A 26,940-nucleotide genomic window follows, 5' to 3' on the forward strand; every position below is an offset into this window, starting at 1 on the left:
AATTAGTATTGATTAGCTTGAAATGAGGGAAATCATACAACTAGTCACTAACAATACAAGCAGTTGAATTACGCCTACAGTTACATCAACATACGTAAGAAACACTTTAAGTAACTTAATCATACAATGATTCTAAAACATACAATGCTTCTAAGAAGCTTTGTTTGTTTTTGTGACAGTCTCACTCCATTGCCCTGGGTAGAGTCCAGAGGCATCAGCCTAGTTCACAGCAACCTCAAACTCCTGGGCTCAAGTGATCCTCCTGCCTCAGCCTCCTGAGTAGCTGGGACTGGGACTACCTACAGGCGCACACAACGCCTGGCTAATTTTTCTATTTTTAGTAGAGACGGGGGCACTCTTGCTCAGGCTGGTCTCAAACTCCTGAGCTCAAGCAATCCTCCCGCCTCAGCTTCCCAGAGTGCTAGGATTACAGGCATGAGCCACTTCGCCCGGCCCCTAACAATTAAAAATAGGTCTGTCACTTTTATCATAGAAGTTGAGTGACATTAACTAAATGAGTTTAGTCTTCGAACCAAGGACTCTTAACTCTGGGTCCATGAGTCCTATCAAACTGCAAACTTTTTAGTATATTCATAGCTTTCATCAGAATCCCAAAGGAATTGTCAAAGTGTTTAAAAACCACTGTTGTAAAACCATAAAGGAGGAAGTGGGGAGAGATGGGCTAAAATGTATTATGCACTTGGAAAGCATCTGAAAGGCATTGTGCTACATTCGAAAACCAACATCATATAACCTCCCAATCACATTGTGAAATAGGTGGTTTTACCATACAGATGAGGCAACAGGTTCTGAAACAAGTGACCACACATCTATAGCCACAGCTCCCCATGAAGAACAACCCACTGGTTTGGTTTTAAATTCTTAAGTGTTTAAGAAAAAAAATTTATAGGCCGGACGCGGTGGCTCACGCCTGTAATCCTAGCACTCTGGGAGGCCGAGGCAGGTGGATTGTTTGAGCTCAGGAGTTCGAGACCAGCCTGAGCAAGAGCGAGACCCCGTCTCTACTAAAAGTAGAAAGAAATTATATGGACAGCTAAAATATATATATAGAAAAAATTAGCCAGGCATGGTGGCGCATGCCTGTAGTCCCAGCTACTCGGGAGGCTGAGGCAGTAGGATTGCTTGAGTCCAGGAGTTTGAGGTTGCTGTGAGCTAGGCTGACGCCACAGCACTCACTCTAGCCCGGGCAACAAAGTGAGACTCTGTCTCAAAAAAAAAAAAAAAAAAAAAATCTATAAATCCACGATTAAAAAATTCACAAATTTATAAGTTAAATCACCTATAATCCCTTTTCCCAGAGATAACTGCTTTTAAGAGTTTAATACATTTCTCTGTATCTTTTTTCTATACATATACTACTTTATGGTTATATCATTGTACAAATATGCCCTAATCAACCAATTCTCCAGGAAGTTTCGAGTTACTGAAAGAAAGGTTTTAGAAAACATGATGATAATAGTTTTTGAAGGAGACTTGAAGAAATAAGTTCTTATTTAGGAAGTTGGGGAAATTGTCCTGCTGTATTTAAGAGCCTGGACTAGCATTGACAGAGAAAGATTTCCAAGCCATTAATTTCACAGGATGTAATAAAAAAGAGGAGAGGTGATTTGGGGAAAATCTGAAGATTATGGATGGCCCTGAATACTACATACATTTGAACTGTGTCCTATAGTCACTAGTAAATTCTGTTAACACAAGGTTCCACTACCTGTGTCAAATCAGAATTAAGGTGTCTCTCTGAATCAGATTACAATTATAGCATCCTATCCACCACCACCACCACCACCACCAATTTGCTTTTTATCTGAGCTCTCAACATCTCTGTAACAAAGGGAATCTATTCATTGGGCAGGAAATTGTTTTATTTTATTTTATTTTTTTGAGACAGAATCTCACTCTGTTGCCTGGGCTAGAGTGCTGTTGCGCCAGCCTAGCTCACAGCAACCTCAAATTCCTGGGCTCAAGCGATTCTTCTGCCTCAGCCTCCCTAGTAGCTGGGACTACAGGCATGCACCACCATGCCTGGCTAATTTTTTCTATATATTTTTAGTTGTCCAGCTAATTTCTTTCTATTTTTTTAGTAGAGACGAGGTCTCGCTCTTGCTCAGGCTGGTCTCCAACTCCTGAGCTCAAAGGATCCTCCCGCCTTGGCCTCCCAGAGTGCTAGAATTACAGGGGTGAGCCACCGCATCCAGCCCAGGAAATTGTTTTAAATGAGCAAAATCCTCCACAGTTTCAAGTAACCTAATACAATTTTGTAAGCGATACTTCTCTTACAAGGGCTTAAAAAGTAATCAGAACCATTTCAAACTTCTTCAGTATACGTGTTCGAACGAAGCTCAAATAAATTCCTATTACCCTTCGAATAGGTTACCAGTTATGGGTGCCAATTATGCAATTATGCCTTGGTTAGGGTCCGCCTAACCAATAAAATGGCAACGTTGCATCTTCCACGTAGACTCAATTACAAATCAAAACATTTTAACTAACCTCACCTCGAGGGCTGGCCATCTTTAACATCTTTTGATTTATTCCCGTCTATTCCATAATCACCTGAAATGCAAGATGCCAAATCAAACATCATCCTGTTCTCTCCCTGTTTTTGTAAGCAAGATCCAAACCTGTCACAGCGGACCAGCCTCCTTATTTTCTTGGCAATTCGATTCTATAAATACGACTGGCGCGTCTGACTTAACAAATCTTGCATCTACTCACTTTATCTCATCTTCACCCGACCTAGTTGCCAAAGCAAAATTTTACTGATTACCTCCTGAAATGCCTAGTATTTCCAATGGTTTAGAAAAGGGTTGAGAGCTACCACAAACGCCACAACCTATTTGTACTCATTCTTAGTTTTAGGGAGCCCGATTGAATGCTTTCCTCATCCTTTTGACTTTCCTTTAGTTCACACAAACAAAAAGGAAAGAACATACAAAAGAACATAGCGACACCATTTCAGACGGCTTCAAATTTTCAGTAGAAACTACGTGAAAGGACAAAAACATCCGTAGTGTTTCCCAGCTGAGTCCAAGACCACTGCCCCGTCCCGTTGCCAAGCTCCGCCGGAGTTTCAGCAGGAGAGGAATCCTCACCCTCCCACCGCATGGTGATGCCCCCGGAGACTGGAGAAGTGCAGGCAGGCCTGGAAGCCAGTCACCGGCATACAGCAGCTCTCCGGAAAGCAGAGCCCTCGCCTAACACCAAGGGCCTCAGCCAGCACTGACAGCCCCTAGGGAGCAGTTAGGCCTCTCATCCTGTCCTACCCCTCCTTTCTACTTCCCTCCAAACGAGAAAACATTCAGCAATCGCTAGGCTAAGCCCAAGTGGTCTCCAAAATGCGCTCCGGCAAGCCCACAGGGAGATCCAAGGCAGCCTCCTCGCCCCTGTGGGGAAAATGGCGCCCGTCACCCCTTCTCCCTCCCGGGTAATCACAAGGACCAGCCTCCCTCCCTCTCGACAAAATGGCGCCTCCCGCTGAGGCCCCAGAATCGGCATAATTCACTTGACAGTGAGGTGGTGTCGGCGTGGGACCAGCGGTTCTGCCAACCAGTCAGACACAGGAACTTTGATTCCGCACTTTGCGCGAGCCACTCAGGTACGGACTGTAAGGCCAGAATCGACAGACGCCAAGGGAGGAGGCGTGGCTAAGGCGGTTTTTTTCCGCTCCGGCTAAATTTGGGCCAATGACAAGCAGAAAGCGTCCGGTGAGTGACGTAATGACAGCCCAATGGAGGCTGGGGGCGGGCATCAGGCACGTTATGCGGATTGCGGGGCCTGGGGGCCGGACGGCTGTTTCCTGTCCTGGTGCATGGTGGTCGGACGAAGGAATTGTTGGAAAATTTTCTCGGAGGTTCGTATATAAATGTGTTTTTACCCAGTGTGCATTATTCTCCGCCCGGCCGCCGCCCTCAGCGCGGCGGCGCGGGCCCGCTAGGGCCCGGGCCCCGGCTCTCGCTCCTCAGCCTCCGCCGCAGGCCCTGCCGATCCTACGGGCCGGCCTCGGTAGCGGCGCCTGGGCAGAAGCGGAGTTTATTAATAACCCGAGGCCGCCACTCTGGGGCGGCGGAGCTTTTCTTGCTGGGGACTCAGCCCCCCCCCCCCACTGCCTTTGAGCGCTGCGCCCCGCCTGTTCCCCTCAGGGGACCGCCGAGGGGAGGGAGCGAAAGAGGGGAGGGTGGAGCCCTCAGGAGCCTGGCGGCGTTTCTCGGCTTGACCTCCGCGCGGAGCGCGTCCCCAGGCGCCGCCGAGGCGAAGCTCCTCCGGCTGGGACGCCGGGCCCACAGTCCGCACCAGGCCCCAACTGGGGCATCGGCTGCAGGGCTGGCCAGGGTCCCTCTCGGGACCCTCCTTGCAGATCGCACCAAGAATTTCCCTCCCTCCCGGGTCGTGGATAGATTTCTTGTTTCCATGACATACCTTTTTTTTTTTAGGTCCTTGAGGCCTAACATGAAATATTAGTAATTGGCAATTTTATATTTCCCTTTTATTCCCCTTTTTTCCTGGCCAAAGAGTGAACAAATCCTTATAGTCGCTTTGTAACATTTTGTTGTGTAAGTGAACCGATTTTTATTCCCTCCCCTTTTGCTTTTTAACTTTGATTCCCCCCCACATTATAACGAAGTTAAAAACAGTAGGAAAGAAGAATGCCATTCCCAACCCATTCTTTGTTTAAAATCAACTTCAGCCTTTGCTTTGGAAGTGTCTAAATCAGCTTGTATAGTCAAGTGGGAATGTGGTGAGAAATTTTAGATTTAAGGTAGTGGGGATGTGGTGAGAAATTTTAGATTTTAGGTTGTGGTCGGCTTCGTCCTGAATCTTACTAGAGGATGTTTGTTTTGCTGTAGTTGTCCAAAAAACAGTGCAATATTTAATATTTTTGCTGCTGCATACGTAGTTTAAGTTCATCGTTATGTGTTTAATAAGAACATATGTGATGAGGAGATCACCCAAAATCACCAGTAAGATGCATAACTAATTTTATCCTGGCATATTTTGACTATTTGGAAATTCTGTGATCAGTCGGCTGTCTGCAGATATTTGAGTGCCTATATTTTTCACAGCTGTGGCCCTTTTTTAAAAATAGCAGCTTTAATGATGTAAATAATATACTTTAAAATTTGCTCATTTAAAATGCAATTAGGTGACTTTTAGTATATTAGGAGTTGATTCACCACAATCAATTTTAGAGTATGTTCATCACCCAAAAAAGAAGCTATACCCATTAGCAGTTACTCATGTTCCTCTCAACTCTCCTGCCCCCATCTTCAATTTTCAGATTTGCCTATTCTGGATAATTCACATAAGTGGAATCATATAGTATGGCCTTTGCCAGGTTCATTCTTGTTATGTATCAGTACTTTATTTCTTTTTATTGCCAAATAATATTTCATTGTGTGAACATAAACCATATCCATTCATCTGTTGATGGACATTTGAATTGTTTACACCTTTTGGCTATTATACATAATGCTGCCATGAACATTTGTGTACAAGTTTTTGTGTGGACATGGGTTTTCATTTCTCTTGAGGATATATACCTAGGAGTGAGATTTCTGGGTTGTATAGTAACTCTGTGTTCAATCTTTTGAGTAACTGTCAAACTTCCAAAGTGCCTGCATCATTTTACATTCCTACGAGTAATGTATAAAGATTCTAATTTCTCCACATACTTGCCAGTACTTGTTATGATTAGCCTTTTTGGTTATAGCCATTCTAGTGTGGATGAAGTGGTATCTTGTGGGTTTGATTTGTATATCCATGGTGGCTAATGATGTTGGGCATTTTTTTATATGTTTATTGGTCATTTGCATATCTTTGAAGAAATGTCTATTTGGATCTTTTTCCCATTTTAAGCTTGGATTATTTGTCTTTTTATTGCTGGGTTATAACAGTTCTTTATATACTCTAGATAGAAGTCCCTTATCAGATACATGACTTGCAAAACATTCATAGTCCTTTGCTGCACATTGGGATGTTGCTGTGAAGTAGGGTTCATCATGTTCTTCACGAAAAGATGACCTAGCTATATTGGGGAATTTTGCTTTTACTATTACTTGAGCTGTTGTTAATTATTTATGATGTATATGTAGCTTATGATCATGTGAGGAGAACTTTCTGAGTCCTGAAGTTTTCATCATTATTTAGTTTTGAGGTTTTTATCTAGTGTTTTTTTTTTTTGGAGGGGGGAGTGATGGGAGGTTAAATCTGTTTTACCTAGTTCTGAGTCTTTTTTTGCTCCTTGGTTTGTTTCAGGACATAGTGTTTTTTAGTTTGTTTGTTTGTTTGTTTTTTAAAGAGACGGGGTCACCCTCTGTTGCCCAGGCTGCAGTGTAGTGAATCATAGCTCACTGTAACCTTGAATTCCTGGGCTCAAGTGATCCTCCCACCTCAGCCTCCCGAGTAGCCGGGACTACAGGCATGAGCCACTGTGCCCAGCTAATGCTTTTCTTTACAGAAACTATCATTTTAAATAGCTAGTTTTATTTTAAAACCATGAAAGTAATACATGGTAATTTTTTAAAATTTATACAGTGTATGTGGTATAAATTAAAAGTCCCTTCCCCACTGCACCGTCATCTCCTAGTCCCATTACTGAGAGGTAACCACTTGGATTTTAAAATTATATATATATATAAAAATAGGTAAATATTTAGATATGTATTTTAAAAACAGGAATGTGATCATACCACATATACACTTCTGCAACTTGCTTTTTCCCACTTACAATATGTCTTGGACATGTTTCCCACCATTTCATATAGATCTATCTCATTTTTTAAAATGACTATATGTTTCATTTATACATGTCCTATATTTAACCTGCCCTTATTGATGGACTTTTAGACTGTTGACCATTTTTTACTATTATAAATAATGCTTCAGGGAACTTTGCACACTTTTGTGAGTGATTGTTTAATAAATTCTAAGAATTGGTTGAAGATTTACATTTCATAATTGGTTAGGTAGTGCCAAGTTGTTCTAATTATGGTATAGATTCCCCCCACTATATTTTAATGATCTATTTTCACTTGTCTCCAACCATGGGGCGAGATTCTTAAAAGCAAGGATGACTTCTTTTTTTATTAATACCTCTCTATATCCCCAATAGCATGTGTATTGGGGTGTACACGAATATATATACATATATCTGTATATATATATACACCTACCTCTCTATATGTACATTTTTAGCAGTTTGACCATGGTAGAGGAGAATAGATGATGACATTAGAAAGGCAAGTAGGGGCCAGATTGGAGAGTAGCCTGATTGCCATACTAAGGAATTAGACTTAGTGCTATAAGCAGTATGAGTATGAAAGATTAGAGGGAAAAAAATGTTCAAATCTGGAAGCATTCTGTCCTAAGATTCCTTTGCAAGGATATTAAGTTGCTGCTCTTCTTTAAAATAACCCAAAGTGGAATGTGTTATACTAATTATACTAGTTATTTTTACAAAAAGGGATTGCTGAACAGATCCACAGACCAATTCTTAGAGAAAAGACCTTGGCCTTCTACCAAAGATTGGCAAATGAATGTATGTTTACATATTTAAATAAAAATTAAATATTTAACACGTATGTTATTTTTATGCTTCCTTTATTTAATCTTTTATGATTAATCATCCATCTGTTCTTGTATCAGGGCTTCTGGTGCAATATGCCGGTGAAGATGTGGTGAAACTAGCATACTCTTTATGTTGCAGGTGGCAATGCACTCGGTACAGCCGTCTTATGGTTTTTTGTTTGTTTGTTTGTTAAGTTTTTTCTTTTTTATTTTTTTGAGACAGAGTCTCACTCTGTTGCTCAGGCTAGAGTGCTGTGGCATCAGCCTCGCTCACAGCAAACTCAAACTCCTGGGCTCAAGCAATCCTCCTGCCTCAGTCTCCTGAGTAGCTGGGACTATAGGCGTTCACCACCACACTCGGCTAATTTTTTCCATTTTTAGTTGTCCAGCTAATTTCTTTCTATTTTTAGTAGAAATGGGGGGGTCTCACTCTTGCTGAGGCTGGTCTCGAACTCCTGACCTCAAGCCATTCTCCCACCTCGGCCTCCCAGATTGCTAGGCTGGCCTATCATTAAGTATAATGTTACACTACCTCTTATAAGCATTCCTTCATAGGTATAATTTACACTTTCTAATCTATCTATAGGGCTCTCCTCCTTAGATAGATTGTTATAGTAGCTAGTTGCTACAAGTACACAACCCACACCCCATTTTAAAAAAATAAAACCAAAAACTATAAATACTATGTCCTGGAAACCTCCTCAGTTTTAGGCAAACCAGTATGGTTATTTACCCTACTGGAGAAATTTAGAGTCCAGATGGTGACATTTGGACTATATGGGAAAATGGGAAAGTATTAAAGGTTTAGAAACAGAGATGTGCTATGATACAATTTTAAAGCACTTGTACTGTGCTATGAAGATTAGATTGGGGAAGGGTAGGAGTGGATTTTAGGAAGCTGTTGTTTTTTTTTTTTTTTTTTTTTTTTTTGAGACAGAGTCTCACTTTCTTGCCAGGGCTAGAGTGAGTGCCGTGGCATCAGCCTAGCTCACAGCAACCTCAGACTCCTGGGCTTAAGCGATCCTACTGCCTCAGCCTCCCGAGTAGCTGGGACTACAGGCATGAGCCACCATGCCCGGCTAATTTTTTTTTTTGTATATATATTTTTAGTTGGCCAGATAATTTCTTTCTATTTTTTTTAGTAGAGACGGGGTCTCACTCTTGCTCAGGCTGGTCTCGAACTCCTGACCTCGAGCGATCCACCCGCCTCGGCCTCCCAGAGCTAGGATTACAGGCGTGAGCCACCGCGCCCAGCCTAGGAAGCTGTTTTTAATCAAGTGGATGATGGTAGCCTGAATTAATAAGACAATCTGGTAAAAAAAGTGAATACATTTGACAGATACTTAGGAAGTAGAGTTAATCATTTTTAATGATTGATTGGAGAATAGGGAGATTTGGGCTACTGGATTGCATTTATCACTGAGATAGAATATATAGAAGGAGAATTGTGTGGGAAACTGTGTGTTGAGAGGAACGTGACTGTGAACCATGTTGGTGATGGAGGCCAGTAACCAGTTAGGTACATAGGTCAGGAGCCCTTAAGAGAAAGGACTAGACAGATTTTAGAGAGCATATAAATCCAGGAGATCTTTGAAGCCAGGGAAATGGATGAAATTGCCTAAGAGTAACGTACATAGAATGGGGGGGGAAAAAAAACTAGGACAGAACCATGAGGAGCCTCCATATTTAGGAATCCGTAGGAGAAACTGAGAAGGACTAGCTAGGAGAAAGCAAGGAGAGTGGGTGTAACGGAAGCCAAGGCAAGTGTGTGTTACAAGGAGGAGATAAAGCCCAGTGGTAATAAATCAATTATGATAAGACTGCAAAATATCCATCAAAAATTTTTTTACTGTTTATTGTGAACATGTCATTTTTTTAACTTTTTAAACATTTGAGTATAATCACCATAATAAAATGCATAAATCTTTGGTGTTCCGTTTGATGGGTTTTGGCAGTTGTGGACAACTTTTTATTTCAATAGAAGATACAGAGCATTTCCATCACCACAGAAAATTCCATCGTTCTCCTTTCCAGTCAGTCCCCTGACCTTGCAACCACATTCTGTCTATTCATTGTAGATTAATTTTGCCTGTTTTTAGAAGTTATATTAATGGAATAATACAGTATGCATTATTTTGTGTCTGCCTTATTTCCCTCAGCATAGTATTTTTGAGATTCACCAGTGTTATTGCATGTATAGTGATCTGTTCGCCTGTATTGCTAGATACTATTCCATTCTATGGATTTATCACAACTTGCTTATCCATTCTTTTATTGATGTATGTTTGGATTCTTTCTGGTTCAGGACTGTTATGAATAAAACTGCTATGAACATTCTTATACAAATATTTTTGTAGATGTATGTTTTTATTTCTCTTAGGTAAATACCTAGGATTAGGCCAGGCGCGGTGGCTCACGCCTGTAATCCTAGCACTCTGGGAGGCCGAGGCGGGTGGATCGCTTGAGGTCAGGAGTTCGAGACCAGCCTGAGTGAGACCCCATCTCTACTAAAAATAGAAAGAAATTATCTGGCCAACTAAAAATATATATAGCAAAAAAAATTAGCCGGGCATGGTGGCACATGCCTGTAGTCCCAGCTACTCGGGAGGCTGAGGCAGTAGGATCGCTTAAGCCCAGGAGTTTGAGGTTGCTGTGAGCTAGGCTGACGCCACGGCACTCACTGTAGCCTGGGCAACAAAGTGAGACTCTGTCTCAAAAAAAAAAAAAAAAAAATACCTAGAATTAGCTGTTGAATTTTTTGTTAAAGTGGAGATCAGTGACCCATCAGAGAAGTTTCAGTTGAGTTGGGGCAGAAATCAGATGGTAGTGGGAAATCAGGACGTATTCTTAGCAATAACTTTTAAAGAAATCTAGCTGTGATAAGGAGGAAAGAGAGACCAGTAGCTAAGTCAGAGGTGAGATTTTGCTTTTTTGATTTTATTTTTGTGTTTTTAAAGTTATTGATGGGAAGGATCTGGGAGAAAGAGGGAGGTTGTTTGCAAGAGAGGTCTCTGAGATCCCTAAGGAGGAAAGACAAATGAAATGCAGAAAACAGTTTCCAGGGATTAGTTTTGCCTTGTAGGAAGGTAATATGGTAGGATAGAAAGAAGAAGAAATGTGTGAAAATGTAGTAAAGTGATAGGTTTGTTTGCAGGGAGTTCCTCTCTGATGACTTCTGTTTTTTCTGTGAAACTGGGGGCTGATTAATTTACCAAAAGTAAAGTGGTAGGGTGGGGGGGAAGGGGTATTAGGAGGTTTGAGGCAAATTGAAAATATTTTAAATAGTCACTATGAAGCAACAAAGAAGCATAAGTTTGCTGGACAGTTTTGGGGATTTGGAGGAGGTTGGAAGAGCCTAAGAATTTTTATGACCCTGCAGTACTATTCCATTTAACATTATTAAGTAAGTTGTTAAATCTGAAAAGTGTTTTATAAATATGAGACTTGCTGGGCATGGTGACTCATGACTGTAATCCCAACATTTTGGGAGGCCAAGGTAGAAGGATTACTTGAGCTCAGGAGTTAGAGACCAGCCTGGGCAACAACAGAGTGAGACCCTGTCTCTAAAAAAAAAAAAAAATTAAAAATTAGCCAGGCGTGGTGGCACATGCCTGTAGTTTTAGCAACTAGAGAGGCTGAGGCAAGAGTATCGCTTGACCTCAGGAGTTCGAGGCTGCTATGAGCTATTATGATGCCACTGCACTCTAGCCTGGGCAACAGAGCAAGACCCTGTCTCATAAATAAATAAATGAATGAATAAGTAAGAGACCTACACAAACAGTTATTTCTGACTAGAGGTATATGTTTTAACTATCCATGTTTAGTGTCCTCATCAATGCACTTTTAGGACAAGATTAGTTAGAGATGTTAAGAGTTGTGTATCAGGAATTCCCTCTGTAATTTTCACAATTGTCTAATAATGCTTTGCTTTCCATACCTGTGACAAGATGAGCAAATTGGGTAATATTAGCATATACAGTGTTCATTTTAGGGGAAATAAAGTACAATCTGACATCATAATTTTGAAATGACATGCTTTTTAATAGAACAACATCGAAAGTGGTGTTTGGAATATGTCAGAATGTCTCTCTTTACTCTGCTGCTTCTTTCCTCAAATTCCCTGGCTCACTGAAAGCAAACCAGAATGTACTTACCAAACTACACTATTCAGGGGTGCCCTTATTAGGCCATATTGTTAATGCTACTTTATTGAGGGTTAAGAGAGATTTTTTTTTTTAGTTCTTTTTCATGTCATTGGTTTAGTTAAGATCAAACCGTCACCAAAATGGACATTCCTGGTGACTAGACTTAGATGTTCATTTCTAAATTCTTGTCTCTGCTTTCAGCTCTTTTTCTTTTTTATTATTTCAGCATATTATGGGGATACAAAAGTTTAGGTTACGTATATTGCCCTTGCTCCCCGCCCCCCCCAAGCATAACTTCAAGCGTGTCCATTCCCCAGACAGTGTGCATCGCACTCATTATGTATGTATACACCCATCCCCTCCCCCCACACACATCTGCCCGAGACTGGATTAATGTTATTCCCAAATGTGCTCTTAGGTGATGATCAGTGAAACCAATTTGATGGTGAGTACATATGGTGCTTATTTTTCCATTCTTGGGATACTTCACTTAGTAGATTGGGTTCCAGCTCTATCCAGGAGAACATAAGAGATTCTATATCCCCATTATTTCTTATAGCTGAGTAATACTCTATGGTATACATATACCACATTTTATTAATCCACTCATGTATTGATGGGCACTTAGGTTGTTTCCACATCTTTGCAATTGTGAACTGTGCTGCTATAAACATTCGGGTGCAGATGTCTTTTTTATAGAATGTCTTTTGTTCTTTTGGGTAGATGCCCAATAATGGGATTGCTGGATCGAATGGTAGGTCTACTTGTATCTGTTTAAGGTATCTCCATATTGCTTTCCACAGAGGTTGCACTAGTTTGCAGTCCCACCAGCAGTGTATGAGTGTTCCTGTCTCTCCGCATCCACGCCAGCATTTATTGTTGTGGGACTTTTTGTTAAAGGCCATTCTCACTGGAGTAAAATGATATCTTATTGTGGTTTTGATTTGCATTTCCCTGATGATTAGAGATGTTGAGCATTTTTTCATATGTTTGTTGGCCATTCTTCTGTCGTCTTTTGAAAAATTTCTATTCATGTCCTTTGCCCACTTTTTGATAGGGTTGTTTGATTTTTTCTTGCTGATGTTCCTCAGTTCTAAATAGATTCTAGTTATCAGTCCTTTATCGGATGTGTAGCATGCGAAAATTTTTTCCCATTCTGTAGGTTGTCTGTTTACTCTCATGACAGTTTCTTTGGCTGTGCAGAAGCTTTTTAATTTAATCAGGTCCTATTTATTTTTGTTGTTTCAGCTCTTTTTCTCACAAGTATTTTTAGCTCTAGCTATAGTAGGCCGTATCTCAACTGCCATTTCAAAGGTGTCAGACTTGACCTAGCTGCCAGTCAGTTTCAGATAGTAAGTTTCTGAATTGTCCTGGAAGTGGACAATTGTAGCCTTCAAGTTTCAACATTTCACCCATCCGAGAGAAAATTCTACTGTCCTGATTAAAATTGGTATTATGAATTCTTTCCCCATGCTTTACCTTTTAGCTTCCTTTGGAGTCTATGAAAACTCTGCCTCAGGCCGGGCGCGGTGGCTCACGCCTGTAATCCTAACACTGGGAGGCCTAGGCGGGAGGATCACTCAAGCTCAGGAGTTCGAGACCAGCCTGAGCAAGAGCGAGACCCCTGTCTCTACTAAAAATAGAAAGAAATTATATAGACAGCTAAAAATACATATAGAAAAATTAGCCGGGCATGGTGGTGCATGCCTGTAGTCCCAGCTAATTGGAAGGCTGAGGGAGGAGGATTGCTTGAGCCCAGGAGTTTGAGGTTGCTGTGAGCTAGGCTGATGAGGTGGCACTCTAGCCCGGGCAACGGAGTGAGACTCTGTCTCAAAAAAAACAAAAAAAACTCTGCCTTATTTGCCAGCACGTTCGAACTACTCTGTACTTAACTGAATTACATTTGATCAATAGAACATGTGTAGTCCCTGGCTGTGTTTAAATATAACTCAAGAGTGTTTTTTTTGTTTTGTTTTGTTTTGTTTTGAGACAGAGTCTTGCTTTGTTGCCTGGGCTAGAGTGAGTGCTGTGGCATCAGCCTAGCTCACAGCAACCTCAAACTCCTGGGCTTAAGCGATCCTACTGCCTCAGCCTCCCGAGTAGCTGGGACTACAGGCATGCGCCACCATGCCTGGCTATTTTTTTCTATATATATTTTAGTTGGCCAGATAATTTCTTTCTATTTTTAGTAGAGACAGGGTCTTGCTCTTGCTCAGGCTGGTCTTGAACTCCTGACCTTGAACGATCCGCCCGCCTCGGCCTCCCAGAGTGCTAGGGTTACAGGCGTGAGCCACAGACTCAAGAGTTTTGAAAGACAGTTTTCTGCCAATGGTAATCAAAGCAGTGTGAATGACCAGGCTAAAATGGAGAAGTTTTTCTAATACAAAGTAAATTTATAAGGAAAATTTGGAATTGAGAGCAGGTAATAGAAAGACATATCTTCTCTGTTAAATGTTTAGGTGAAACCTGACTGAGGTTAGGACCTGACCCTGACAATTTCTAAAGGCCTGGTTTATGTGCCTTTGTGCAAAAAAGACGTCTAAAATTTGTTAATCTAGATTTTTTTAAATCATTATTTATCATAAAAAAGATTATTTGCAATTGGATTTCTTTTATATCTGGACTATTAGATTTATGTTGTCATAATACTTTTTTGTAATACTTTTTTTTTTTTGGTGAGTCTCGCTCTGTTGCCCAGGCTAGAGTCCAGTGGTGTCATTTTAGCTCCCAGCAACCTCAGACTCCTGGCTCAAGCGATCCTCCTGCCTCAACCTCCCAGGTAGCTGGGACTACAAGGTGCCCACCACTACACCTGGCTAATTTTTTCTACTTTCATTAGAGATGGGGTCTCACTCTTGCTCAGGCTGGTCTAGAACTCCTGAGCTCAATTGACCCTCCTACCTCAGCCTCCCAGAGTGCTAGGATTACAACCACCATGCCCGGCACTTTTTTGTAATAGTTGTTGCTAACAAGCTAGACCAAACTTGAAATGTCTAATGGCTTCACATTTAGAGAAGATGGTCTCGCTGTGTTGTTCAGACTGGTCTTGAACTCCTGTTCTCAAGTAATCCTCCTGCCTTGGTCTCCCAAAGTGCTAGGATTACAGGCATGAGCCACCGAGCCTGGAGGCTTCACGTTTAAAAATCTGAATTTATGAAGCCACTTAGAAGTTATTGGAGTATACCAGAAGTAGTTTCTTCAAACCAGTAAAGAAACACTTCATTTTTTGTTTTTAAGGGAAGAAGAGATGAAATCTGATAGTTACTAATTTTAACCATCAGTTTTCAGATGTTCTTTTTCTTCTTACTAGTAATTTTGAGTATTTTTCACTCTTTAAATTATGAAATCTATCACACAGAGGAATATAAATACTTGAATAAACACTCACCAACTCAACTTTAACAGATCCTAACATTTTGTTATATGTTTAGATTTTTTTAATTGTTATGAAAAAAATATAAGATTTACCATCTAAACCATTTTTAAGTATACAGTATAGTAATGTTAACCATATACACATCGTTGTACAGCAGTTCTCTTGAAGTTTTTCATCTTGCATGACTGAAACTACACCCATTGAATAGATCCCCTATGCTCCCTCCCTCCAAATTCCACTTTCCTTTCTGTTTCTAAGAGTCTGGCTTCTTTAGATACCTCATATAAGTGGAATCATGCAGTATTTGTCTTTTTGTGACTGAAAATTAGCTTATTTCAATATTATATTCGTTAGGAGTCTTAACAGAAGGGTACTAATGTTACTTCGAGGTTTCTCTGTTAGCCTTGGGAGGTCAAGGAAGCGTTGAAGTTTTAGCTTGTTCTATGAGCAGTTATAGATTATGGATCCTTTTGTACCTGACTGGCTTTTATCATAACACTGACACCTTTGTGTGAATCCGATCCATAGTCCCCACCTTTGGTCCAAAGAGGGTACATGTACATACAATTTATAGTGTTTCTTTTTTTTTTTTTGAGACAGAGTCTCGCTCTGTTGCCCGGGTTGGAGTGAGTGCCGTGGCGTCAGCCTAGCTCACAGCAACCTCAAACTCCTGGGCTTAAGGGATCCTACTGCCTCAGCCTCCCGAGTAACTGGGACTACAGGCATGCGCCACCATGCCCGGCTAATTTTTTCTATATATATTTTTAGTTGTCCAGCTAATTTCTTTCTATTTTTAGTAGAGACAGGGGTCTCGCTCTTGCTCAGGCTGGTCTCGAACTCCTGAGCTCAAATGATCCGCCCGCCTCGGCCTCCCAGAGTGCTAGGATTACAGGCGTGAGCCACCGCGCCCGGCCCTGTAGTGTTTCTAAAACAAAATTCTTCAAGCAACTCTAAACATAAATAGAATTATAAATTATTACTATCTACGTGTTGCTCTTTTAAATATTGACACTAAAATCAGATCTTGAGACCTGGAAAGGCCCTCGAGAGATCTTCTGGTTCAGTTCCCTGGTTCAAGGCAGCTGCATTATTCCAACTGTTTGAAATATCCCAAGGCCCACAGAGGTAATGGGATCTGGAGGTAGAAAGGAAGAAGGGGGTTGTGGTGGTGTTTGGTAAAAGGGTTATCCATTCATCCATTTATTCAATACATATTGTGTGCCTGCTGTGTGCCAAGTACTTTCTAGGCACTTGAGTCAGCAATGAATAAGCAGGTAAAAATCTCTGTTCATTCTAGTGGAGGGGGAACTAGGTAATAAAATAAATAAATAAGTAAACACATGTAATATGTTAAATAAGAAGCACTATGTGGAAACATGGAGGAGGAAAGAAGGATAGGGTACACCATGATTGGGCAGTTGGGAAGTGCAGTTTGAAACAGGGTGGACAGGGGAGCTCTTGTTGAGGTGACATTTGAGCAAAGACTTAAAGAGGTGAAGGAATGAACAATGAAGATATTGGGGAAAATGTTTCAGACAGAAGGAACATCAAGTGTAAAGGTCCTGAGGCAGCCACACACCCACATATTTGAGGAGAAGCAAGGATGCCACTGTGGCTGAAGTAAAATGAATGAGAGGAAATGGGCAAGATCATTGGCGTGATAGGCCAGTGTAAGGACCTTGGGATTTTACTCTGATGAGAAGTTATCAGAGGATTTTGAGCAGGAGAGGGACTTGAGCTAACTTTTCCCTTTAAAGGGCACTGACCACTGTGTTGAGAGAAGAGTGTGGAGAGGCTAACATAAAAGCAGGGAGACAAGTTAGAATGCTGTTGAAGTAACACAGAAGAAAGATTGGTTAGTGTGAGATAGATGTAGCCATATTCAAGATAGATTTCTGAAGATCGAGTCAACAGCATTTGCTGATGGATTGTTAAGTGGAAGTGTTCTATCATGTTCAACCCAAGGGACTCTAATTATGGGAATTTTAGACATATGAAACTGATGGGCAAGACTTGTCAATGTGCTCAGTAATTTACTGTTGAATTATGAGGATTAGCCTGGGACTTTGGACTAATACTCTTACCTTGAATATTAAGTGAAATTTCATTTTAGTTCCAACACCATTTACATCGTTAGAAATTTTTTGTAGTTCATAAATAGTCTTTGTAGCTTTTTTCCGTGTGCATTATTCTTTGTTCTCAAGTGCCTATATTTTTCTTCAAGGTAGAAGATGTTGTTAGCCCAAATAAATCGAGATTCTCAGGGAATGACAGAGTTTCCTGGAGGAGGAATGGAGGCTCAACATGTTACCCTATGTCTGACAGAGGCAGTAACTGTGGCAGGTGAGCAGTAATGTTTGAAGGGACCATGTAGGTTTGGAAATATCATTTATTTTAAGGAAAAATTAAAATTTACAACACTCTGTTTACTTCCCTGTTCCTAATTTAGCAGAAGGCAACACAAACCTAAGCCTTTCTATGAGCATTTTTACCTTGGTGTGAATGCTGGGTACAGTAAGGCGGGGAAAGATTTTTTTAAATGCTGAAAGAAATCTAATGCTTAACTTTGAGTCTAAGTTAAGCAACCTGCCTTTTGCCTAATCTTCATTATGTTTTTTTAATTTAATCAGCATGCATATACAGTAGTTATCTAAAGAAAATAATTATTCTTTTATAATAGATGGTGACAATTTAGAAAATATGGAAGGTGTAAGCTTGCAAGCAGTAACACTTGCAGATGGTTCTACCGCTTATATACAACACAATTCTAAAGGTATGTGCCTCACATATGGCTGATTGGTTAATATCAGCGATTCATAACCTCAGAGTTGGAGCACCCATTAGCTATATTTCCTTTCCAGTCTCTCCTAAAGATGCTGTGTTACATATGATAATTTAAAATTATTTCAATTTAACTTAAATTTCTTTTGATAATTTGGGGTTACCTTTTGAGATATTTGGAAGATACTCTGGAATATCAAAATTAGTAGGGGAGCAAGGAGTGTCTCTGACCTATTTCAAGCAAGACCTTTCTTGCTTTTTTTACTTCGTTATTATTTAATGTTTTTACCAAATATGCATAAGAGTAAAGACATTTGGTTTTGCTTATATATTGATAACATTGTCTCTGAATTGATGTTTACTTTGCTCCAGGAAATAGCCTGGTTCTCAAACTCCTTGTTTTTATGCAACACATAAAAATACTACTGAACACATGTACATATAAACAAGGGTCTTGTAGCCCCCAGGAGTGAGAATGACAACTGACCTCATGCACTGACTTATCTGTCTTCCTAGCTTCAGCTTCCCCATGGTCAGGGTCACTGATTCTAAATAACTCTGAAAGATATATAGAGGTTCGACTCATGTAGCCTGCTGCGATGAGCCACTCTTCCTCCTGAACTCGTCTAATTGAAAATTGGAGGGGAGGAAGGATGGCTGAGGGAGGATTTTCTGCTTTCTATAGGATCACTGGATGTGTTATTGAATTGCCTCAGAACATTGAGGGAAGAATCAAGATGAACATGAGCTTAAGTAGTGTATGTTTTTATAGTTGATATCATTTTGAAATTGTATAAAGTTTAAAATTTTTGTTTGTGCTAATTTGAATCTCTTGTTCCAGATGGAAAACTAATAGATGGCCAGGTCATTCAGTTGGAAGATGGTTCTGCTGCCTATGTTCAACATGTACCCATACCTAAAAGTAGTAAGTATTTAAGATACAGAGCAGGAAACACTCCAGATTCTCAGACTTTAGTTTTTGCTGCCCACAGCTCACTCTGAGTACCTAAACTTGGTCCTGATCCCTTTTCTTCTGAAAATGGATATCAGTCAATGCCACAGAGAAGATCTAAAGACTATTTTAACTTAACCAAGACTTTCTCTCAAAGATAATGGAAAAGAATCCTGGACTGTACTTTGGAGATAAATGGGTAGCAGTCCTAAGTGAATATTTCTGTTATTTGAGCTGAATCCTATATGTCTCTCATTTTCTTCTCTTTTCCCCTTCTTTCAGCTCTCTTCATCTCCTAGGATATATTCCTAAAATAAATATTCTAATATCTTTTTACCTTTAAACACTCAGAGAAGTTTTACTGAAATTATTTAAATGTTCAAAAGGCTCTTAAAGCAAGTGTAGGCTGTTATATTGTGTTAATGTTTTATTGACCCTATTGTTCCTAAGTGAGTTAATCAGAACCCACTGGACAACATGGGATCTAAATGTAAGCATTGTTCTTGAGCAGGAGACAGTTTACGTTTAGAAGATGGTCAAGCAGTGCAGTTAGAAGATGGAACCACAGCATTTATTCACCATACCTCCAAAGGTAAAATAGCTTTGAAAATATGAATAAAATAAGGGAGAAGTGGGAGTGTGAGGGGGCAAAAAAGACCTGAGTTTAGCTGCTGAAATGTTGTCATGGGAAAGAAGAATTGTGTTTGTTCATTGAAGTACAAGGCAGCAAATTTGGGCACAGTTTAAGGAAAAACTTTCTAATAATTTGAGCTGTCCAGTAACAGGTTGAAACAGCATACCCCTTACCCTTGGAAGACTTCAAATAAGAGGCTACTTCTAAAATCTTTGAAAGTTAAATTGTTGATTTTATTTCTTCCTCTAAAATATAATTTTTTAAGCAGGGTCCTTTGCCTGTTGTGTTTGTCTTTAATAAGAATTACATAAAAATTTAAAAAATACCTGAAGTAAATGCGGCAAAATGTTAATGTTTATTAACTTTGTATAGGGAGGACCAGGGGGTTAAGGTAGAATGTGTAGGAGTGATGAGCACAGCTTTGCAGCCAGACAGTCTGGATTCAAATCTGGGTTCAAAGCTGCTGTTTTTTAGCTGTGTGACATTATACAATTGCTTAACTTCTCTGTGCTTTAGTTTTATCATCTATAGAATGAGGATAAATTTCCACATCGTAGGATTGTTATGACAACAGAATGGGCAAACATGTGTAAATTACTTAAAACGGTGCTTGTCACATCATAAATGCTCAATAAATGTTAGCTGTTAGTATTTTATAAAATATTTTATTATGGAATGACATAACATGTTTTAGAAAGACTGTTTAGTTGTGAAACTAAAGGAGAAAATCTTTTTAAAATTTAGAATACTTAAATTTGTAAATAAATTTGTTTAATTAAAGTTAAGAAAAAGTAAATTCAACTTTTTTCTTTAGCAATGGGAGTTAATCACAGGTTCATTATAATTAACTAGATTTGTTATTTTACAATGCTATATATATCTTGGTATATATAGTATTATATAATAATAAAAACACCATGGACTTTGGAGTCATACTGACATGAGTTCAAATCCTGATTTCTCTACATACTAATTTTGACTGTTAATTGTTAGTATTTTTTAATTTCCTGGTTCCTAAGGAAAGTGACTTTACTTTCCCAAACCTCAGTTTCCCATTGGTACAGTGGGAGTGGTGAATATACCTGCCCTGCAGAATTATTGTGAGGATTAAATGAAATAACACATATAAAGCACATGGTCCATGGTCATAGTAACTACTCAATAAAAGTTCATTTCCTTCTTCCTCTCAGTATGTAAATGTTTATCAGACTTTACCTTTAATTTAATGCCATTGTCTTCCACTCCCTCAGATAGTTATGACCAGAGTGCATTACAGGCAGTTCAGCTGGAAGATGGCACCACTGCTTATATCCATCATGCAGTGCAAGTCCCACAGTCTGACACCATCTTGGCAATTCAGGCTGATGGCACAGTGGCAGGTCTGCACACTGGAGATGCTGCAATTGACCCCGACACCATCAGTGCTTTGGAACAGTATGCGGCAAAGGTACAGCATTTATTTTACAATGTCAAGAACATCCCAGATACCAGTTCTTTATTTTTCATGAAAAGAAAAGAAAAAACAAAACACGCTTCATCAAGAAACTACCAATTCAAAGTCAAAATCAGTCAGCTTCAAAGAGATCAGCACTTATCTTAAAAGAAAGTGAAGTTTAAAAAGAAGTATTGGAAGAAAAATAAGAGAATGGGGTAAGGGTTTATAGAAAAGAAATTGGCCGGGCGTGGTAGCTCACGCCTGTAATCCTAGCACTCTGTGAGGCCAAGGCGGGAGGATCACTTGAGGTCAGGAGTTCAAGACCAACCTGAGCAAAAAGTAAGACCCTTCTACCAAAAATAGAAAAAATTAGCTGGGCATGGTGGTGCATACCTATAGTCCCAGCTACTTGGGAGGTTGAGGCAGGAGTATCACTTGAGCCCAGGAGTCTGAGGTTGCAGTAAGCTTTGATGATGCCACTGCACTCTACTACCCAGGGTGACAGAGCAAGACCCTGTCTCAAAAAAAAAAAAGAAAGAAAGAAAGAAATGGATGGCAGGTAATTCACAAAAAGAGATATACAAGGATGAGTGCCATAAAAGAAATAATAAAGTATAGAGAGAACTGCTTATGAATTAAGAAGTAGAAATTAGCAATTAAAAAAAGTGAAAAAGGCCAGGCATGGTGGCTCATGCCTATAGTCCTAGCACTTTGGGAGGCTAGGACAATTGCTTGAGGTCAGAGTTCAAGACCAGCTTGAGCAACAAGCAAGATCCCATCTCTACAAAAAAATACAAAAATTAGCCAGGCGTGGTGATGTGCACTCTAGTTGGGGTGACATAGCAAGACTCTTGTCTCAAAAAAAAAAAAGGAAAGTAAAATGTTTTTAAGGTTTATTTTATTCCTGTAGGTATCCATTGATGGAAGTGAAAGTGTAACAGGTACTGGAATGATTGGAGAAAATGAGCAAGAGAAAAAAATGCAGGTATGTGAAGCTACTTTATGTAAGAATCTTTCTTAGCATTTCAGGCCCTTCTATAGATGAAAGCAAGAATAGGGAACTCACCACCTCGGTAGGAAAGTCTTAACCAATTCAGAAAAACAGTGTATGTGTTAGGCAGTACCTTTCTCAAAGTATTGCAAGTCCTAAGGTTCCTTAGTGGATGCAGAGTGGCACTAAAGAAATAGATATATCACAGAAATCCAAGTGGCACTTGTATTCAGGAATTCAAGGCAGTTTTGGAGACCAGGCAATCTGACCACCCCCACCCATGGCAGTTTGTGGATCCTTTTTCTTCAACTCCATCATTACTGGGACTAACCCTTGCTACTTTACTTTATGTATTTTCTAGTTTCTTCTACTTCCAACTGCTTGCCTCCATATTTTCCTTTTCAAATTCTAGAGTGAAAGTCCAGCCTAGGTAATTAGCATTGTTCCTATTGGGTAAAACTTGTTTGTACTTTTTGTGCCAGGCTGCTTCCTGGTCTGCAGATGGCCTGTGGGTTGGCTTCCCATGATTCAAATGTTCACCCTTGGTCCAGTCATTGGCTACCCCTTACCTAAGTATTAGCCTAGAGCACCAGTGCTTCTAAAAGTTTTGTAGTAAGTTCAAAGTGGTCACAGATGCGTTCTTGGATATCTCTTACAATTCAAAACTTGCTTTATTCAAGGCGGTTTTGAATTAGTGTTTCTGTGTTTATAGGGAGGGGTCTGTTCATATTGGGGGGTATTCTTAGAGTTTATATAATCATTGCAATATATTCTTGCTTTAATGCTGCTCTTTATTTTCTCAGCAGTTATCTCTGACATTTTGCTGACTACTCCTTCCTAGAAGCTTTTTTTTACATTCTTCAGAGAGTTTTATCATATTTAACTCCTACAGTTACTACTTCAGGGCCACATCTTTTTAACTTGAGCATTAACATCACCACTTAATGACTGATGATACTATTAGGAGTTATTATCAAGAAAGGTTTTACATTTATAATAATAGTAAATGATAAAATAACAGGAATCACTGAAATCACTGGTAGAAGTTTGGTGCTCCTAAACATTGCTGAATAGCCAATATTTCCGTTTTTTAATATTTTCAAAATTTTTGAATATTTTCAAAATTTTTTGAATATTTAAGTCTTTGAATTCATATTCACATTTTACAAATAAAATGAGACTTGAATTTTTTATACTATGCTATATCAAATCAATGTAAGTAAAACTTTACTAAAATGCAAATATAGTATAAATATATGCAAGAGATATAGGTCAGTGCCTTGGAGTAGCATAATTCTCTTATTAGCAACTAACAAATTTTAAAATCCTAAAGTATTTTAAAGCAAGGCAATTGTAATAAACTAATATAGAAAATGAATCTTACCCAAAAAATGGGTGAATTTACCATTGGACTCCATAATGTTATAATATATTGTTGTCATAAAAGTCTATTCACATCCATCAGTAATTTCTAAACCCAGAAACATAGCTAGGAATTCAGAACTGCTGAGGCAAAACATCATAAAAAGCCCCAATACTCTTTGTCTGCAGACATATAACCATTTGATATTGCTACCAATAGACAAAGAAATAGAAGACTGTTGAATAGGATTTTTTTTGTGTTTTTTTTTTTACTGTAGCTTTTTCTCCTTTATCCTTTGTACCTTTTCCTTCCAGACTAAAATCTGTGCTGTCTAATATGGTAGCCACTAGCCACATGTGGCTATTGAGCACTTGAAATGTGGCTAGTCCAAATTGAGATGGGCTGTAAGTGGATTTCTAAGACTTAGTATGAAAAAAGAATGTAAAAATATCTCATCAATAATTTCTTATATTTCTTACATGTTGAAATGATACTTTAGACATCTTGGGTTAGATAAAATAATTACTAAAATTAATTTCACCTGTTTTTACTTTTTTAATGTGCTTACCAGAAAATTTTTCATTATATATATGTATATGGCTTTCATTTGTGATTCATGTTTTTGTCTTCATTCATGCTAGACCAGAACTTCCTGACTTCATCATTCTCTAAAACAGTTGAATATCATATTTGAGGCTGAGGGCCCAGTACATAGTTATTTTAAAAAGCCAGAATATACCAAAAGATGAACTTTAAAGAGATTGATAGCTAATGCAATAGATTTTTTGTAAATAGTCTTGTTTCAAAGCTCTAGATTGTTTTCATTGTGATGTTTACATTGTAGAGCTTTTTTCTTTCATCTGTAACATGAACATGCTAGTTGTGCCACTAAGCTGATCTCTGACATGAAAGCAAATTTCACAGGACAGGAAAGGCATAGAGTATCTAACATAGTGGTTCTCTTGTCGAGGCAATTTTGGGACATTTGGCAACAACTAGAGACAATTTTGGTTGTCATAATTGGGGGAATACTACTCACATCTAATGGGTAGTTGTCCCACAAGGTACAGGACTGCCCCCCACAACAAAGAGTTACCTGCTCAAAATGTCAATAGTGCTGAATTTGAAAACCCTGATTTAAAATAATCTCTTTAAGAACACCTATGTATTCAGTTGTAAGAACTGTAAGGATGGTTGGCAGGTGTCTTTGAGGGAGACTATGACTATTGTCATTGCCCTCATGCTATACCAGCCTTAGTTAAGTAGAAAACTTAACAATCATATTGAAATAGTACATAATTTATAATCAAAAGATCTAGGTTGAGTTTCTGCTCTGCTATGTAGTAGTTGTGTGACTTTGGACAAGTTACTTCTCTGAATTTGAGATTTCTTATCTGTTAAATGAGAATTATAATAATCTTTGCCCTACTGATCTCATGAGATTATGAAAACCAAATGAGATTTTCATTTAATTAATATTTTACATAATACATGAAAATATAATTTGTAAATTTGTAAGCATTATATAGATGTTAAATTGTTGATGCTTTACATGTTGTGTTAGAATACCAGGCCTTTTTTCATGGTTTTCCAAGACTTCACTCATAACTAATTTTATTTACATTGGAGATCAAAGTTCTTTGGTTTGGCAGTGCTTTAATTAAAGCTCTAATAGTTGGAAAGCGCAGAAAGCCAGTTAAGCTAGCTCAAGAAAAAAAGAGATATATTGTAAGGATATAGCAGAGCTTACAAGAAGCCAAGAACAGGAACTACTGAACAACTAGGCCTCCTAGGAACTAGAATTGTGTGAGTAGAGGCTCATCTCACTCCTTTTTCTTCTCCCTCCCAGTTCCATCCTCTGCTCCCACTGTGCATCCCTTCCCAGGCATCTCTGCTTCCTTCTTTTCTCTGCATGCAGCCTTCCTCTATGTCTTCATTGATTTTCACATGGCTCATTATCAGGATATTCCTTTATTTCTTAGGTCAAATTCCAGGGAAGGAGAATTTGTAGACTCAGCTTGACTTTTTAAGCAAGGCCACATAAGGCAGAGATGGATGACTGGCCACCCTGTAAATGTACCATCTTTTCTGGTCATTAGGGTTTATGGATGGGGTTGGCTGATTCTCCCAGAACCTGGGTTGGACAATTACCATGAAACCTGTTTAGTATAGGCAGTTTCAATGTGGATCACATTTTATCTTCATTTTCTGTACTTTTATCTAGCTATTCAATCTTTAGCCAAGTGAACCTTGCTTTTCTAAGTCTCTTTTTTTAATCTCTAAAAGAAAAGTATTGCTGGGCATGGTAGCTCATGCCTGTAATCCCAGCACTCTTTGGGAGACTGAGGCAGGAGGATCACTTGAGCCCAGGAATTTAAGCCTGCAGTGAGCTGTGATTGTGCCACTGCACTGCAGCCTAGGTGACAGAGTGAGACCCTGTCTCTGAAAAAGAATAAAAATATGATAAATAAAAGAAAGGTATTAGGTAAGTGATTATTAATCAGGGATGAAGGATTTTAAAAAATATTATTATTATTATTTTTTTTTTTTTTTTTGAGACAGAGTCTCGCTTTGTTGCCCAGACTAGAGTGAGTGCCGTGGCGTCAGCCTAGCTCACAGCAACCTCAGACTCCTGGGCTTAAGCAATCCTCCTGCCTCAGCCTCCCGAGTAGCTGGGACTACAGGCATGTGCCACTATGCCCGGCTAATTTTTTCTATGTAGATTTTTAGTTGGCCATATAATTTCTTTCTATTTTTAGTAGAGATGGGGTCTTGCTCTTGCTGAGGCTGGTCTCGAACTCCTGACCTCGAGCGATCCACCCACCTCGGCCTCCCAGAGTGCTAGGATTACAGGCGTGAGCCACCGCGCCCAGCCTAAAAATATTATTTTAATAGTCTTTTCTAATTCAGGGAAGTACCAAGAAGAAAACTAAAAATGACCTATAATCTTACTATACATGTAGCTATTATGTATATTTTTAAAAATAAAGGTGGTTAGGTATATGTTTATAAAATCCAAATGGTATAGATTAATAAAAATAAAAAGTGAAGTATTCATTGCCTGATGATAATCATTGTTAGAAATCTGGTTTTGTTTTTATTTTAAATCATCCTGGAAATACTAATGTGTCCCATGTTTCCTTAAAAGTTCCTCTGGTGCCACACTTCTATGATTAGTTCCTTTCTTCAGAGAGAACATAATTTTAAAAATTCTTGAAGTTGTTTTCATTTTATCTTCTCCCAAAAGTATAAATTATTTACATCATAATACACAAGTTTACATATATCAAATTGTAAAAGTTATATTTGCCATGTATGTTAGGCCATTATAGTAAGTGGAATTTTTTTTTAAGAGATAGGGAATAAACACCACTGATTTAGCATAATATGTTCTTTTTTACAGACAAGCAAACAGGCTTTGTGTGACTTCCACAATGTTACATGGTGAATTTATGGCAAAGCTAATATTATCTCTTAATTCTGAGAACTTCCATTAAGCATAAATAGCAATGAAGTCATTTTCTATACATGGTTTTAGAAGCTGATTAGTATTTCACTGGTGTTTCCTTCCAAATTGCCCTTGAGACTTTTCCCTTTGTGTTAATGTATCAGGTTGTTGTTTCTTTGACAAAGACTACATATATCTGGCACTGCATAACCCTGAAGTCCCTGTATGGCT

General features: G+C 39.1%; 1 protein-coding gene across 3 annotated transcripts in view; it reads left to right on the plus strand.

Moving 5' to 3' along the window:
* Positions 1–3,759: 3,759 nt before the first annotated feature.
* Positions 3,760–26,940, plus strand: part of ZNF143 (zinc finger protein 143) — a 52,589-nt gene continuing 29,408 nt past the window's right edge. The window contains exons 1-7 of one of the 3 annotated variants that reach the window (XM_045557493.1): positions 3,760–3,871; positions 17,330–17,448; positions 17,786–17,878; positions 18,728–18,811; positions 19,347–19,430; positions 20,723–20,919; positions 21,818–21,892. In XM_045557493.1, the coding sequence (XP_045413449.1) occupies positions 17,337–17,448; positions 17,786–17,878; positions 18,728–18,811; positions 19,347–19,430; positions 20,723–20,919; positions 21,818–21,892 (645 nt within the window). In that variant the 5' untranslated portion in view covers positions 3,760–3,871; positions 17,330–17,336. Of the gene's footprint in view, positions 3,872–4,484; positions 4,572–17,329; positions 17,449–17,785; positions 17,879–18,727; positions 18,812–19,346; positions 19,431–20,722; positions 20,920–21,817; positions 21,893–26,940 lie in introns of those variants that run through there. The other 2 variants (XM_045557495.1, XM_045557494.1) reach the window with 2 other exon arrangements.

This window comes from Lemur catta, chromosome 7 (assembly GCF_020740605.2).
Source record: "Lemur catta isolate mLemCat1 chromosome 7, mLemCat1.pri, whole genome shotgun sequence".
Lineage (NCBI taxonomy): Eukaryota > Metazoa > Chordata > Mammalia > Primates > Lemuridae > Lemur > Lemur catta.